The sequence below is a fragment of the Corticium candelabrum genome, chromosome 18 (genome assembly GCF_963422355.1).
Source record: "Corticium candelabrum chromosome 18, ooCorCand1.1, whole genome shotgun sequence".
In the NCBI taxonomy this organism is placed as follows: Eukaryota; Metazoa; Porifera; class Homoscleromorpha; order Homosclerophorida; family Plakinidae; genus Corticium; species Corticium candelabrum.
In genome coordinates, this window is record NC_085102.1 from 1,093,676 (window position 1) to 1,106,175 (window position 12,500).

The 12,500-nt window shown below is 39.2% G+C and overlaps 2 protein-coding genes across 2 annotated transcripts in view; one reads left to right on the forward strand and one right to left on the reverse strand.

Moving 5' to 3' along the window:
* LOC134194332 (uncharacterized) overlaps window positions 1–1,024 on the forward strand; it is a 1,695-nt gene extending 671 nt beyond the window's left edge. The window contains exons 4-5 of the mRNA XM_062663259.1: window positions 114–160; window positions 213–1,024. Coding sequence (XP_062519243.1) covers window positions 114–160; window positions 213–746 — 581 coding nt within the window. The 3' untranslated portion in view covers window positions 747–1,024. The remainder of the gene's footprint in view (window positions 1–113; window positions 161–212) is intronic.
* Window positions 1,025–8,432: 7,408 nt separating this feature from the next.
* The window catches only part of LOC134194189 (uncharacterized), a 6,510-nt gene continuing 2,442 nt past the window's right edge, over window positions 8,433–12,500 (reverse strand). Inside the window, exons 6-25 of the mRNA XM_062663113.1 lie at window positions 12,369–12,430; window positions 12,097–12,172; window positions 11,982–12,037; window positions 11,788–11,919; window positions 11,679–11,726; window positions 11,532–11,621; window positions 11,396–11,461; window positions 11,260–11,339; window positions 11,106–11,190; window positions 10,996–11,046; window positions 10,892–10,936; window positions 10,773–10,837; window positions 10,641–10,710; window positions 10,289–10,356; window positions 10,031–10,219; window positions 9,923–9,959; window positions 9,536–9,592; window positions 9,287–9,336; window positions 9,139–9,212; window positions 8,433–9,047 (exon numbers count right to left, since the gene is read on the reverse strand). Coding sequence (XP_062519097.1) covers window positions 8,638–9,047; window positions 9,139–9,212; window positions 9,287–9,336; window positions 9,536–9,592; window positions 9,923–9,959; window positions 10,031–10,219; window positions 10,289–10,356; window positions 10,641–10,710; window positions 10,773–10,837; window positions 10,892–10,936; window positions 10,996–11,046; window positions 11,106–11,190; window positions 11,260–11,339; window positions 11,396–11,461; window positions 11,532–11,621; window positions 11,679–11,726; window positions 11,788–11,919; window positions 11,982–12,037; window positions 12,097–12,172; window positions 12,369–12,430 — 1,811 coding nt within the window. The 3' untranslated portion in view covers window positions 8,433–8,637. The remainder of the gene's footprint in view (window positions 9,048–9,138; window positions 9,213–9,286; window positions 9,337–9,535; window positions 9,593–9,922; window positions 9,960–10,030; window positions 10,220–10,288; window positions 10,357–10,640; window positions 10,711–10,772; window positions 10,838–10,891; window positions 10,937–10,995; window positions 11,047–11,105; window positions 11,191–11,259; window positions 11,340–11,395; window positions 11,462–11,531; window positions 11,622–11,678; window positions 11,727–11,787; window positions 11,920–11,981; window positions 12,038–12,096; window positions 12,173–12,368; window positions 12,431–12,500) is intronic.

Sequence of the window (12,500 nt, forward strand, 5' to 3'; positions counted from 1 at the left end):
GTACAACCTTGTCTTGTACATGCATGTGCATGAGCCCATTGAGGGAACATAGCCTGTAACATTTAATTAACCGCTTGATTGTCGATAATCAATTGTGAAATCTATTTGTGTAGATACTTTGGATGGCATAAAGAGAATTTCATATGCTCATATGATTGAGGTATGATTGCCTAGCAAAAATCACACATTCACAGTACTCCACATTCACATAGTTGTTGCTATGGCAGGGAGTACTCAATAAAAGTTTACTGCCTTGTCCCAGAACTGTAGTGAAAATTCCAGAAGCAATCATCAGAGCAAACATTGCTCCAAAAATTGTGTCACCATCTGTTGCTATTGAGGAATTTTTAGCAAAGCAGAAGCGAAGACTAGACAACGTTCGAGGAGATGGAAACCGTCTCTTTAGATCTTTGAGCAAGCAGCTATTTGGCACCGACTGTTGGCATGTATCCCTCAGGATGTACATTTCCGATGTGCTCATCATGAACAGCGACCGGTACAATGTAATGTTTATACCCTATCAGCAAACATTAATATTCAGCCAGCACCTCAAAGCAATACAGAAACTTGGCACTTGGGGATCACAAGTCGAAATTCAGGCAGCTAGTGACTGCTTTCAAATACCCATTTTTGTTTGTTCGCCTCATCCACAAAGTCAGGAAATCAGGCTTCAGGCCAAGGCAATATCCAAAACAACCTGTTTTATCATGCCACCCACTTCAGTGCCTCCCACACACTATCAATAATTTAGAACTTGCTCACACTGGTTGCCACTATGATAGTATAATTGGTACACCTCCCGGCATAAAGCTTCATATGCCACAACTTTCAACAGAAAATCTCAGTGAAAATCAGAAACTTATCAGCAGTGCCACCAACAAATGACATCGACAGTCACAGTAAAACAAAGCATACCTAGAAACTCTAGCTTATTAATTAAAGTTTTTGCAGCTAGCAAACAAGGCATCATAATTTACTGCGTACTTCAGTGCACTGCACTACTACACTCTGACACAGACAAAGAAACAAGTATGTTTGCACCTTTTCATAGCTGTGAAAATAATTCCTTAATTCCTTACTGCCTGGTTGAAAGCATTTTGGCTGAAGAGGCGTGTCAATGACACATCCAGTTCGACATCATATACTACTGGTAGAATCTTCATTCTTGCTCTTGTTTGAAGAGACTCTAAAAATGAAATTGTTGTGGTCTCCTCTGTCTTCTTCTCTTCCGATGCAGATACATACATACATACATACATGTTTACATACATACATACATACATACATACATACATACATACATACATACATACATACATACATACATACATACGTGTGTGTGTGTGTGTGTGTGTGTGTGTGTGTGTGTGTGTGTGTGTGTGTGTGTGTGAGTGTGTGTGTGTGTGTGTGTGTGTGTGTGTGTGTGTGTGTGTGTACAAAATTGATTACAGTTGCTGAATGAAACTCGAAATTGTGTGCTATTAATTGATTGATGTCAACGCTGTAGAGTGCAGATATATAATGCTCTGCCAGAGCTGTCAGCTGAACAAAACTCTACTGAAAACCTTCAACTGTGCACTGATGCAATTGAATGTTGTCCTAGCTATGGTTTACTTGTGCCTGTTGATCATCTGTGTACTCTTTCCACAATCAAGACATATTATAGAAAAAGACATGTTGACTCTATTGACTTTGCACATTGAATTGTACTACTCATTCAAAGTCATCAACAAATGTTTGTCTAAACTATTCTGGAGAGCTCGTTTAATTGCATTTTAATTAATGTTTCTTGCTGTGTACATGGCAATGTGTGGTAAATAACGGTGGCCATACCTTACCAGCCTCGTGCATTCACCCTTACAATCTACTTGCATCTAATAAAGCGAGCAACATGTAATGCAATTAGTACCTAAAGCGCGCTAAAAGTCCATAGCACCAATGAACAGCACTCAGCCAAAATACGCACGTCTCCTTGATGGGAAGTAGTGTGTATTTGTGTGTCGCCGTAACAACTACTCAAGGTTTACTACATTATATATATAATCGATGGTCTAGTTGTCACTGCCCAATTGATTCCAGCACTTTCATGCAGTGAAGAAGAAGCATGACACCGAATATTTTTTACACGCCAACCATGCAGCAAAGGCAAGAGCATCTCACATAAATATTGTCATCTGTTCACCAAATAATGGTTTTTTAGCGACAGGCTGCTCGGGCGCACATCAGGTCCCGGTACAGATTGTATGGCAGACAAAGTCAAGAAATTGAAAGCGCCGCATCGGCATGACAAATATTGCTTGGTCGCTAGCTAGAAGATGTGTGTAAACCATTTCCCGGCCTTTACTGGATGCGACAGCGAATAGCATCAGTGTTACTGACTATTACCTAACTGAAAGTTGTAGCGGTCACTACTAGCTAACACAGAGAGACTATACAGATCTCTTCGCATACATATACATCATCTAGTTGAGCTCTGTTACATACATCTAATATCTGCTGTTACGAAAGCTTGTCAACCATGCCTAAAAGTTTTTGATAGCAAATCCGACTTCCCTTTCTAATTTTACATATTGGTTACTATGGCAACAGTTTTAATTTAAGAAAACGCTGTTTTATTCAACTTTAGACACTCTAATACTAATTTTATAAAAACATCATTTTGTAATTACCACAAAAAGATTACGTAGGATAGGCTAGAAAGAAAATGGTTTGCCATGGGGTGCACGAAAACTCACAATTCCGGACTTTTGGTACAGGCATAATTACCTCTAATAGGCAAGAAACTCGCACGCAATTGCCTCTCGAAGTAAATGAATAGAAATACATGCACACGACATGGCGCTAAGACATGTGTACAGTGTAAGGCAAAAGACACAAACGCTCATGCATTTGAAAATCCATCACGTTGGGGTTATTACGCCTACAGTACCGTATTTACACAGCTATCCGTCTAAAAGCAATTTTGGTTGGCGTAATGAAGTGACGCCAGAGCCAAAACAAAACATTAATGTGGGAAAACATCCACGTGCACATGTAGATTAGGCGTCTGTTCGCTCTGACTTTGGATACCGTAACAAAAATAAATAGAAATGCACTAGTGTACTTACAGGTCAGCCGAGCCGCATAATTCGTCCGACAAACAGACGCTGTCATGGACAATGCACGTTCCTCTTCGCAACTTCCCGTCCAGCGCCAAATTTCTTTTGAAGACGACACTAGTGATTTTTGCAGCAACACCGCGACCGCGAAGCCACGCACACCGAAAATTCAAGCAGTCGAACTGCAGAACCATGCAGAAACACAGTGAAACAAGCAAAATGTTACAAGTCAGGTATACAGCTACACCTTCGCTCCCTAGACGACTGGTTGTTGGGGAAATATACACGTGCAAATGCAGACTGTAGGCGTTGTTTCTATGTGCTAAACCTGTAAAGCAAAGGACTAAACACTATGTACAGGACGGACGCCCGATGACCGAGTTCTCGTTAGCAGCTACCAAACAAAGGGAGGTGGAGCCTCATGATGACGTAACGTTCGTCTACTGGTCAGTAATGACACCACTTCTCGTCTATTGGTCGGAATAGCTTCCTTGGCATCTGAGCTAATCGAGTCTAGATACGGTCGGTCGTACATTGAACGATTACTATACCCTTAGCCCGGAAATCCGGGTCTCGGGTAATGAGTATACCTGCATGGTCATTGACTGGGAGTGGACAGGACCGATGGTATAGAGTAGACGAGTATTTGTGGGCCTTGGTGTCCAGTCCCAAAGCTGCGCCATTGGTCCTCCGCTAGCATTGTCTAAAAGCGGGAAACTATTTTTGCAACTGAGCCTATACGATCGACGTCGAGCGATGGAAATTAAGGCCGGCTCAACATCCTATGCTCTAGTACGCCAACCCCCGCTTCCATCTAGATGTCGACGTGACGCCGATCTCGGATCGTCGTGAAACGCTGCGGCCGGGTCGACTTTGACCGTCCGAGACGAACGGTCAAGTCGGATTTCGCCCAGAAAGGAAATGAGACGCGTTGGAGTTCGTTTGCTCAATTAATTAACTATTAAACCGAGTATGTACATGTGACGCGCGCTGGCTGGAGTGTGTAAGATGCATAGAGTAAGTAGGACGCGTGTATTGTTACTGCAGTGTAAACTCGCTAAGTTAGATTGCTACTGTACCGCCCATATTAAAGGCGGGGTAAGACAGTGTGTCGCAAATCAATAAAATACTAGAGCCTGATTCACTATATGTGCCATTCACTTAATTCATTAAGCGACGCTGTGCGAAAATCTACTGGCTGCCGACGTCTGCCACGCAAACTTGTTGCCGCGCCGCAGTCTGTTCACAAATAATATTTTAACGAAGGTGTCCTTCGTCTGGCTCCCAAGGCGTGGTAATAACAGTACCTGCATACTGTAAGTCAACGATATTATTTGCGTTCTTGTTTCTGAATCTGGCTTTGCTTTTACTTCTGCGGAGATAAAGTATATATAGTGTAGTATACTTGCTATAGATAAGAATAGCTGTAGTATACTGTGTGAACGCGGAGAAGCAAAAGATATCCCAGATAAAGTTACCTACGTGATTTCATGCTAAATTATGATTGGGCAAGGTTCAGCGTGCGGATTTGCGCAGAGATAGAGCACTATAGTCTATCCTCAGCGGCACGCCGTTCACATTTGGAGCTTGCCGTTTTTGCCGCGCAGCTTCTGTTCACAATGTTTTCGTTTCCGTTCATTTCTGATGAGCCACGTCTCTCTTGTTGCCGCTCAGCTGAACCGCATGCACATATTGTGAACCAGGCTTAAAACAAATCAAACAACAAAATTGCTCAATTTAATAAACATCATTTTCAGATGCATCTATAAACGTCGAAGCCCGACTTCGCGTTAGCTAATCTAACCAAAAGTATACCCAAGTAAACACGTTTCCAACTTTTGTGTTTAATTAATGTATTGGCAATAAGCAAGTTCATCTCAGCAACCACATTTTGTATGTATACTGCATTCAACGCTGCATTCCATTTGCATTGGTCGCCTGTCCAAAATGCTTTGCAATACAATTATCACTACAAGATCAGAACAACTTCGAAATACAATAGAAAAACTTCGAAAGTTTCAAAAAAATCAGTTGACATAATTGATGCACCTAACTAAAAGTCTAAAATAGAATCAAAGTGGCTACCTACGAGATAGTATTGACGTAGCTAGCTAAACATAAAATGGGATCAAAGTGACTACCTACGATAAGCAAAAATTGCAACTACAATTGAAACAAATACTCCAACGACAGAAGTTATCTGCAACCAAGTAGGGCCAGGTGGTTCGTTGTTCGGACCGCCACGGTTATCGGTGTCGTCGTTTTCTCGCCTCTCTCTGTCTCGCCTCTCTCTGTCTCGCCTCTCTCTGTCTTCCCTTCCCTGTGCACAACGAACGATAGCATTTAAAGCAAGAATTTTGTAAGCGTGAGTCTGTGTATGCGCCCGTGTGCGACTGCGTGCGCATGCGTATTATTTGTTTTCCGTTTTTAATATATATAAAAATTAATATTAATAAAACATTTACATTGATATAATGGGCGTGATCAAGCGGACAATGTGGACGACTAAAGAGTCGAAAATGTGACGTGGGAAGTGAAATACGGGCCATTTTACCAGAATTTAAGCTACTTCCAACCACATCTTGTACAGTATTCTACACCACAAATTGGCTACCGTATATAACTAACCATTCAAAGTGCCATTGAAGATGTTGAAAAGGGTAACCTTGATTATGGTTTCGATGTGATTCTGCTGGTTTTCCATTTTTGACTTTGATTGTTGACTTAATGCTTTAATTCATGTCATATGAAAGTACGTTTTAACGTTGGCATTCCTGTGCTAGTCTGTGCGCACTATACCGTGTGAATCGTTTTGAATCATACCTCGCCATTGCATGCCGTTTCATCTACTAGGAGGTGGTTCACACCGGGCCTGTTCATCTTTTTTCTGGTAATTTCTGCAAAACAGGAATCTTTCTGGTAACTAGGAATACGTGCTAAATCCGGTCAGACTGCGCTAAAAGCAGCTCTATTCAACCTATAAACGAACACGAAGTTGCTTCCACCTGTCCAGCAATCACAACACAGTCACTGCACGTGACCACGTGACACTAGCTATCTGCATAGTAGGAATATCGTTAGAACTTTTCTTCTAGTGCACCGACCGTTTCTATCCGCTGCTTCCCACTTTTACACAATAAGTCAAACGTTTCTGCACTCGTTCAGTGTTTGTCCAGGCTACCGTTGACGAGAATCAGCAGCGCAAAGTACACGTGGTCAAGCACGACAGACGCCATTTTCTGCATACTAGTAATGTCTCGCCAAATCGCTACAATTCAACTTGACAAATCAAGATTTACATCGAATGCTTACAGCAATGCATAGAATCATATCACAAAGTTTCTGATTATTCTGACGTCATCTTCTCCAAATTTCAAAATTCGACCAAACGATCGATTTCTGACGTTTTGATGACATTCAGTCACTTCTGCTGATAAAAATTAACGTCTAGACATTAGCTTCTTGTGCAACGTTTGGTTTCCTCGTATTTGCGAACGACTGTCGTCTTGTAACAGGCCGCGCAAAACTGTAGTACGTGGTGAGTGCACGTGACCACGTGGCACAAGCTTTCTGCATAGTAGGAATATCGCTGGAACTTTTCTTCTAGTACACCGACCGTTTCTATTCGCTGCTTCCCACTTTTCCACAATAATTCAAACATTTCTGCACTCGTTCAGTGTTTTCTAGGCTTCCATTGACGAGAATCAGCAGCGCAAAGTACACGTGGTCAAGCACGACAGACGCCATTTTCTGCATACTAGTAATGTCTCGCCAAATCGCTACAATGCAACTTGACAAATCAAGATTTACATCGAATGCTTACAGCAATGCATAGAATCATATCACAAAGTTTCTGATTATTCTGACGTCATCTTCTCCAAATTTCAAAATTCGACCAAACGATCGATTTCTGACGTTTTGATGACATTCAGTCACTTCTGCTGATAAAAATTAACGTCTAGACATTAGCTTCTTGTGCAACGTTTGGTTTCATCATATTTGCGAACGACTGTCATTTTGTGTAGGCCGCGCAGAACTGTAGTACGTGGTGAGTGCACGTGACCACGTGGCACAAGCTTTCTGCATAGTAGGAATATCGCTGGAACTTTTCTTCTAGTACACAGACCGTTTCTATCCGCTGCTTCCTACTTTTAAACAATTAGTCAAACGTTTCTGCACTCGTTCAGTGTTTGTCCAGGCTACCGTTGACGAGAATCAGCAGTGCAAAGTACACGTGGTCAAGCACGACAGACGCCATTTTCTGCATACTAGTAATGTCTCGCCAAATCGCTACAATTCAACTTGACAAATCAAGATTTACATCGAATGCTTAAAGCAATGCATAGAATCATATCACAAAGTTTCTGATTATTCTGACGTCATCTTCTCCAAATTTCAAAATTCGACCAAACGATCGATTTCTGACGTTTTGATGACTTTCAGTCACTTCTGCTGATAAAAATGAACGTCTAGACATTAGCTTCTTGTGCAACGTTTGGTTTCATCATATTTGCGAACGACTGTCATTTTGTGTAGGCCGCGCAAAACTGTAGTACGTGGTGAGTGCACGTGACCACGTGATACTAGCTTTCTGCATAGTAGGAATATCGTTAGAACTTTTCTTCTAGTACACAGACCGTTTCTATCCGCTGCTTCCCACTTTTACACAATAAGTCAAACATTTCTGCACTCGTTCAGTGTTTGTCCAGGCTACCGTTGACGAGAATCAGCAGCGCAAAGTACACGTGGTCAAGCATGACAGACGCCATTTTCTGCATACTAGTAATGTCTCTCCAAATCGCTACAATGCAACTTGACAAATCAAGATTTACATCGAATGCTTACAGCAATGCATAGAATCATATCACAAAGTTACTGATTATTCTGACGTCATCTTCTCCAAATTTCAAAATTCGACCAAACGATCGATTTCTGACGTTTCGATTACATGCAGTCACTTCTGCTAATAAAAATTAACGTCTAGACATTAGCTTCTTGTGCAACGTTTGGTTTCATTATATTTGCGAACGACTGTCATTTTGTGTAGGCCGCGCAGAACTCAAGAAATCAAGATTGATTGGAATGCGTCTTAGCTAAACAAAATCGATTTCGTTTTGCAGTGTAACGAGAATGTACTCTGATATGTCTTAGAAACACTTTTCAAAAGTCATCTGGAAATAAAGTTATTTTGTAAAGTCGCCCACTCGCTATTCCACGAATTTCAGTGCACTCATCTACTTTGTGTCAGTTTATAAGAACAAACGCAATAATTTTACATTGTGGCTCAATTCATCGATTTTGAGCCGTTTGTTGCTAAATTTCGCGATGTCGCACTTTTCGGCAGCCATTTTTTCTTTATTAGCAATTAATGTCTTGCCAAATCGTCAATCAACTAAACTCCAACAGCTTCAAATGTTAGCTATCAGACGTTACTTCGAAAAGAATGAGAATAATTAAGATTGATGCAGATCTACAATATATATCTAGATATACATACATATAAACTGTAACATTACTAAATTCCCAAAAACTAAAACTACTACTCATTTAAAAATCTTTCTACTTTGGTATTTAATTCAGTCGTAATCCATGTTCCTAGATACCATCTGCAAAGGATATGACAAGCTGCATGATGTGCTTTGGCTGAAAACCTCCAATCACTTGGTACTCCGAAAAGCTCCAAAACATCATCACGGTCCGTGTTCTTTGCTGCCTCGTTCTTGAAGTACCAGCGATTGAAAAGTTTGTTTATTCTCTTTATCACTGCTGAACTGAATCGCCCGGCCATGACTATGTGCTGCGATGCAGCCAAGGATTGTTTCATAGAAACTTTTCTTCCAAAATTTGCCGGACTTTTGACGGGACATGCTGCCAAAAGTGCTGTGATGTAGCCACCGCCGTCAAGTTCCCAAAAAAAGTTTTCTATCTCTTTTTCTGAGCAATGTATCGCTACAAGCACAGGTCATATAAACAACATGCTTTTATAAACGCCAAATTGGCAATATAGCGATAAGAACTCTGCATGCTTAACTTTGCTTACGACTGAAATTAGGCCTTGCCAGCACAGCTGCCCTGGTTTGAACTGTTGACTCAGGTGTAGTTAATGACACTTTCCTACAATGCAAATGACAGTATAAAGTTAAGAGCTATCAGTTTACTTTTCATTAGAACAGTTTTGAATTACTGACCTTGTGGTTGTTTGTTTGTCATCATCGTCACTGATATCTATAGTTTCCGGCTAAAACGAAATAATTTGACAAAATTGCAACAAACATACCTATATATTTGTCGTTTAGTTTTAATTGGTGTTATATGTTTTTGTTTTGTCTGGTATATTCAAATTTCTTATAATGAATCATACATTTATCTATGATTACTCGATGATAGATACAGGTAAGTATTTGTTCTCATATTTGAAGCTGAAGGCAATGCAATACCTCAATTTTTCTTTTTTTACCCCCTGTTGCGTTTGAAAACTTGACTCGTTTTCTTTTCTAAAAAACCAAATCGATTCATATTGTACTAAACTGACACGGTAATAGACTCGTTTACATTTATTGTACATTTCATTATTTATATACTTATTATTATTATAATATTTGATTTATATATTTTAATTATCTATTATTATTTGTTGTGCTCAACCAGATCGGTCTAGTTTCAAGAAGCACTGTGTTTTATAATAATAATTATTATTATTGTTGTTATTATTATTGCTATCATTGTGCACATAAATTTGACTCTGCTTAATAAATTTACTTGTCAATTTCTCTTTCTAAGACGTTATTACAAGCTATTCATATACCTTACAGAACCTTACGCACCTCTCTTTTTGGACTCTCGTCTACAGTCTGACTAGTCCTGTAACGAAGAGATAACAACAAAATTAGAAATACCAGTCATGCCGAAATGAATATCAAATGATTTCGAACAATGTCTCCAATCCATTGTCATCGTTTAGATATCTTTCAAATTCTGCCATAGATCTTGTCCCTTGCATAGTTAGAGCTATTTCATCGTCTTCGGCGTCGGAGTCTATATATTTTTGTCTCTTCTTTCTAGGCCACAAATCGCTTTTCTCGAAATTAGGAGAACCGCTGATGGCGGTGACACTCTGAATTCTACATCAGAGATACAAAACAGTGTAGAGCACAAAGCAATTGAGTTATCCAGTGGTATATAGCGACTACCGAGATTGAACTCCTGTATGATCATGGGTCATCATGGTGTTTGACGGTTTATGAGGCTCTTGTCTAAGCTAAAGAGTACAATTATTTTTGTGCCCTGCAATGCTATACAGTAATACGATTATGTCATTGCATAGTGTAACAGTAAATAGTCTGTGCAGTATGACGGTAGCTATATTATATTGTTAGATGTACTTTATATATATATACACACGAATTACACGTATACTTATATAGTGCAATTTCCTCAAAACGCAATCCGTGCATAATCAAAATTTATATTAATATGAATATATATATATATATATATATACACACACACACAGGTATATAATATAAATTACTTTATAAATACCTGTTGTAAAGTCGCAGATGGTGCCAGTAAATTTGCAGATTTTCCTAACCGAATTTCTTTGTTGCCTTTTCTGCAACAAAAAATACGCTTGTATAGCTTCATTTAGTATGATTTAATTAGTTAAGTCCTTACATCGTTCTTTCATCACCTATTAAAATGCGAAAGGCAAGCCATTTGCGAAACTGACTAGGCTCAACCTTAACAGCATTTAATATACTAATGTCAGTTAAAAATTTGACAATTATTTATACTATGATTGACAAGAAAGGATTTCCTACAGCCGCCGCCATCATGTTCTAAGGAGTAAAGATATACAGTCAATTGATATGCAAACATCACATGTAACCAAGCATACCACACACGTGTATATTCCACAATTGTACGAATCACCTTGTTGCTTGTGTTCCTAAGAAAATATATGACCCTATTATAGTGTACATTTAACTTCGGCAATCAATTTTATACAGGACTGAAAGTGTGAAAGACAGGCCAAGACAAACTTCCTAGAGAAGAACTGAAACGTGAGCAATGCTCTTCTTCCAACCATTTACTACAATATAGTAACAATTATTAATATAATAGCGAAAACATATAAACGTTCATATCTAAACATTCTTGCCTCAACTTATTTGCAACATCATGGCGAAATTTTCCAAGCGAATCATACACGCGAATACATTTTTCGCCAACGTCAAGTACCTTCAGGTGCACACTATACAATATCATGAAACGATATAAGTTACTGTTATACTTACCACTTCAATCCAATGGTTTCTAAGATGAACTGGAACTGCAATAATTTCAAACTGAAACAGATCTTCCTAGATGACACATGAAAAACATTAACTATACTTGTTACCAAAGATGTTGCCATCTTTTCCTTGCTTATACCTTTGCAGTCCACTTCTTTACCTCGTGGTAACCTTTTCGAGAGTATTGTTCAAAAAAGAAAGTCGATAAACAAAGCAATCGTCTTGGTCTCTAAATAAGCGATGTCACTAGTATCAAAATGAAATGAAATGCAGACTAGATGTGTACCGCGCTATTCACATCGGTTTGAAACAGCTGATGAAACGAATTGATCAGCTGACATAAAACGTATCAAAAATTTTCTAGAAATTTCTAGAAATCTAGTGTATACACTTACCACGTCATTGAACCACGTTCTTTCATTTAGTTTCCAAATGTCGCAATTTCGTATAACATTTTGTCCAATGATAGCCACAGTTTGTCGTGATTGCTCTTTCGACTTTGTTTCTTTGATCAAAACTTTATGAACCTTGATCACAAAGAATCATAAAAGCAATATTCAACCATTGAGCATGGCCACAATTAATTTACCACTTTTTCAGCTGGAGTAGGTAAGCTGAAAAGATGTTTGTCCTTGCTAAATAGAGCTGATAAAGTGTTGAATTGATTAGGCAGACATCCACAAAATTATAGAGGCAATGCAAACTTTTTTGTAAGCTATGTTTGCGTCGAAATTCCTTCCACAATTGAGCCTGTGGACCCTCGCTTAACGCATTCTTTATCTGCAAAAGCATGTCAAACTGTTATATGCTTAATTAAGTTACCGAACCCTAAGCAAGACAGGTAGGGTAGGCCACATACAGCAAACAAGACCGTATTCTGTACATGTGTATAAGTACGCATGCATGCATTAGACAAGAGTTATTGTAATAAACAGATAAATAAATAAAGATCAAACACACACAACTTATTACCAACCGTTCTGAGTGCTTTGTTTCGCTCCAGTCGTCTGTGCAAACATACCAAGTCGCAAACATCGTCTGCACACATTATACATACAATTACTTGTAGATAAATGCATATATACCTATATATATACATACATACATA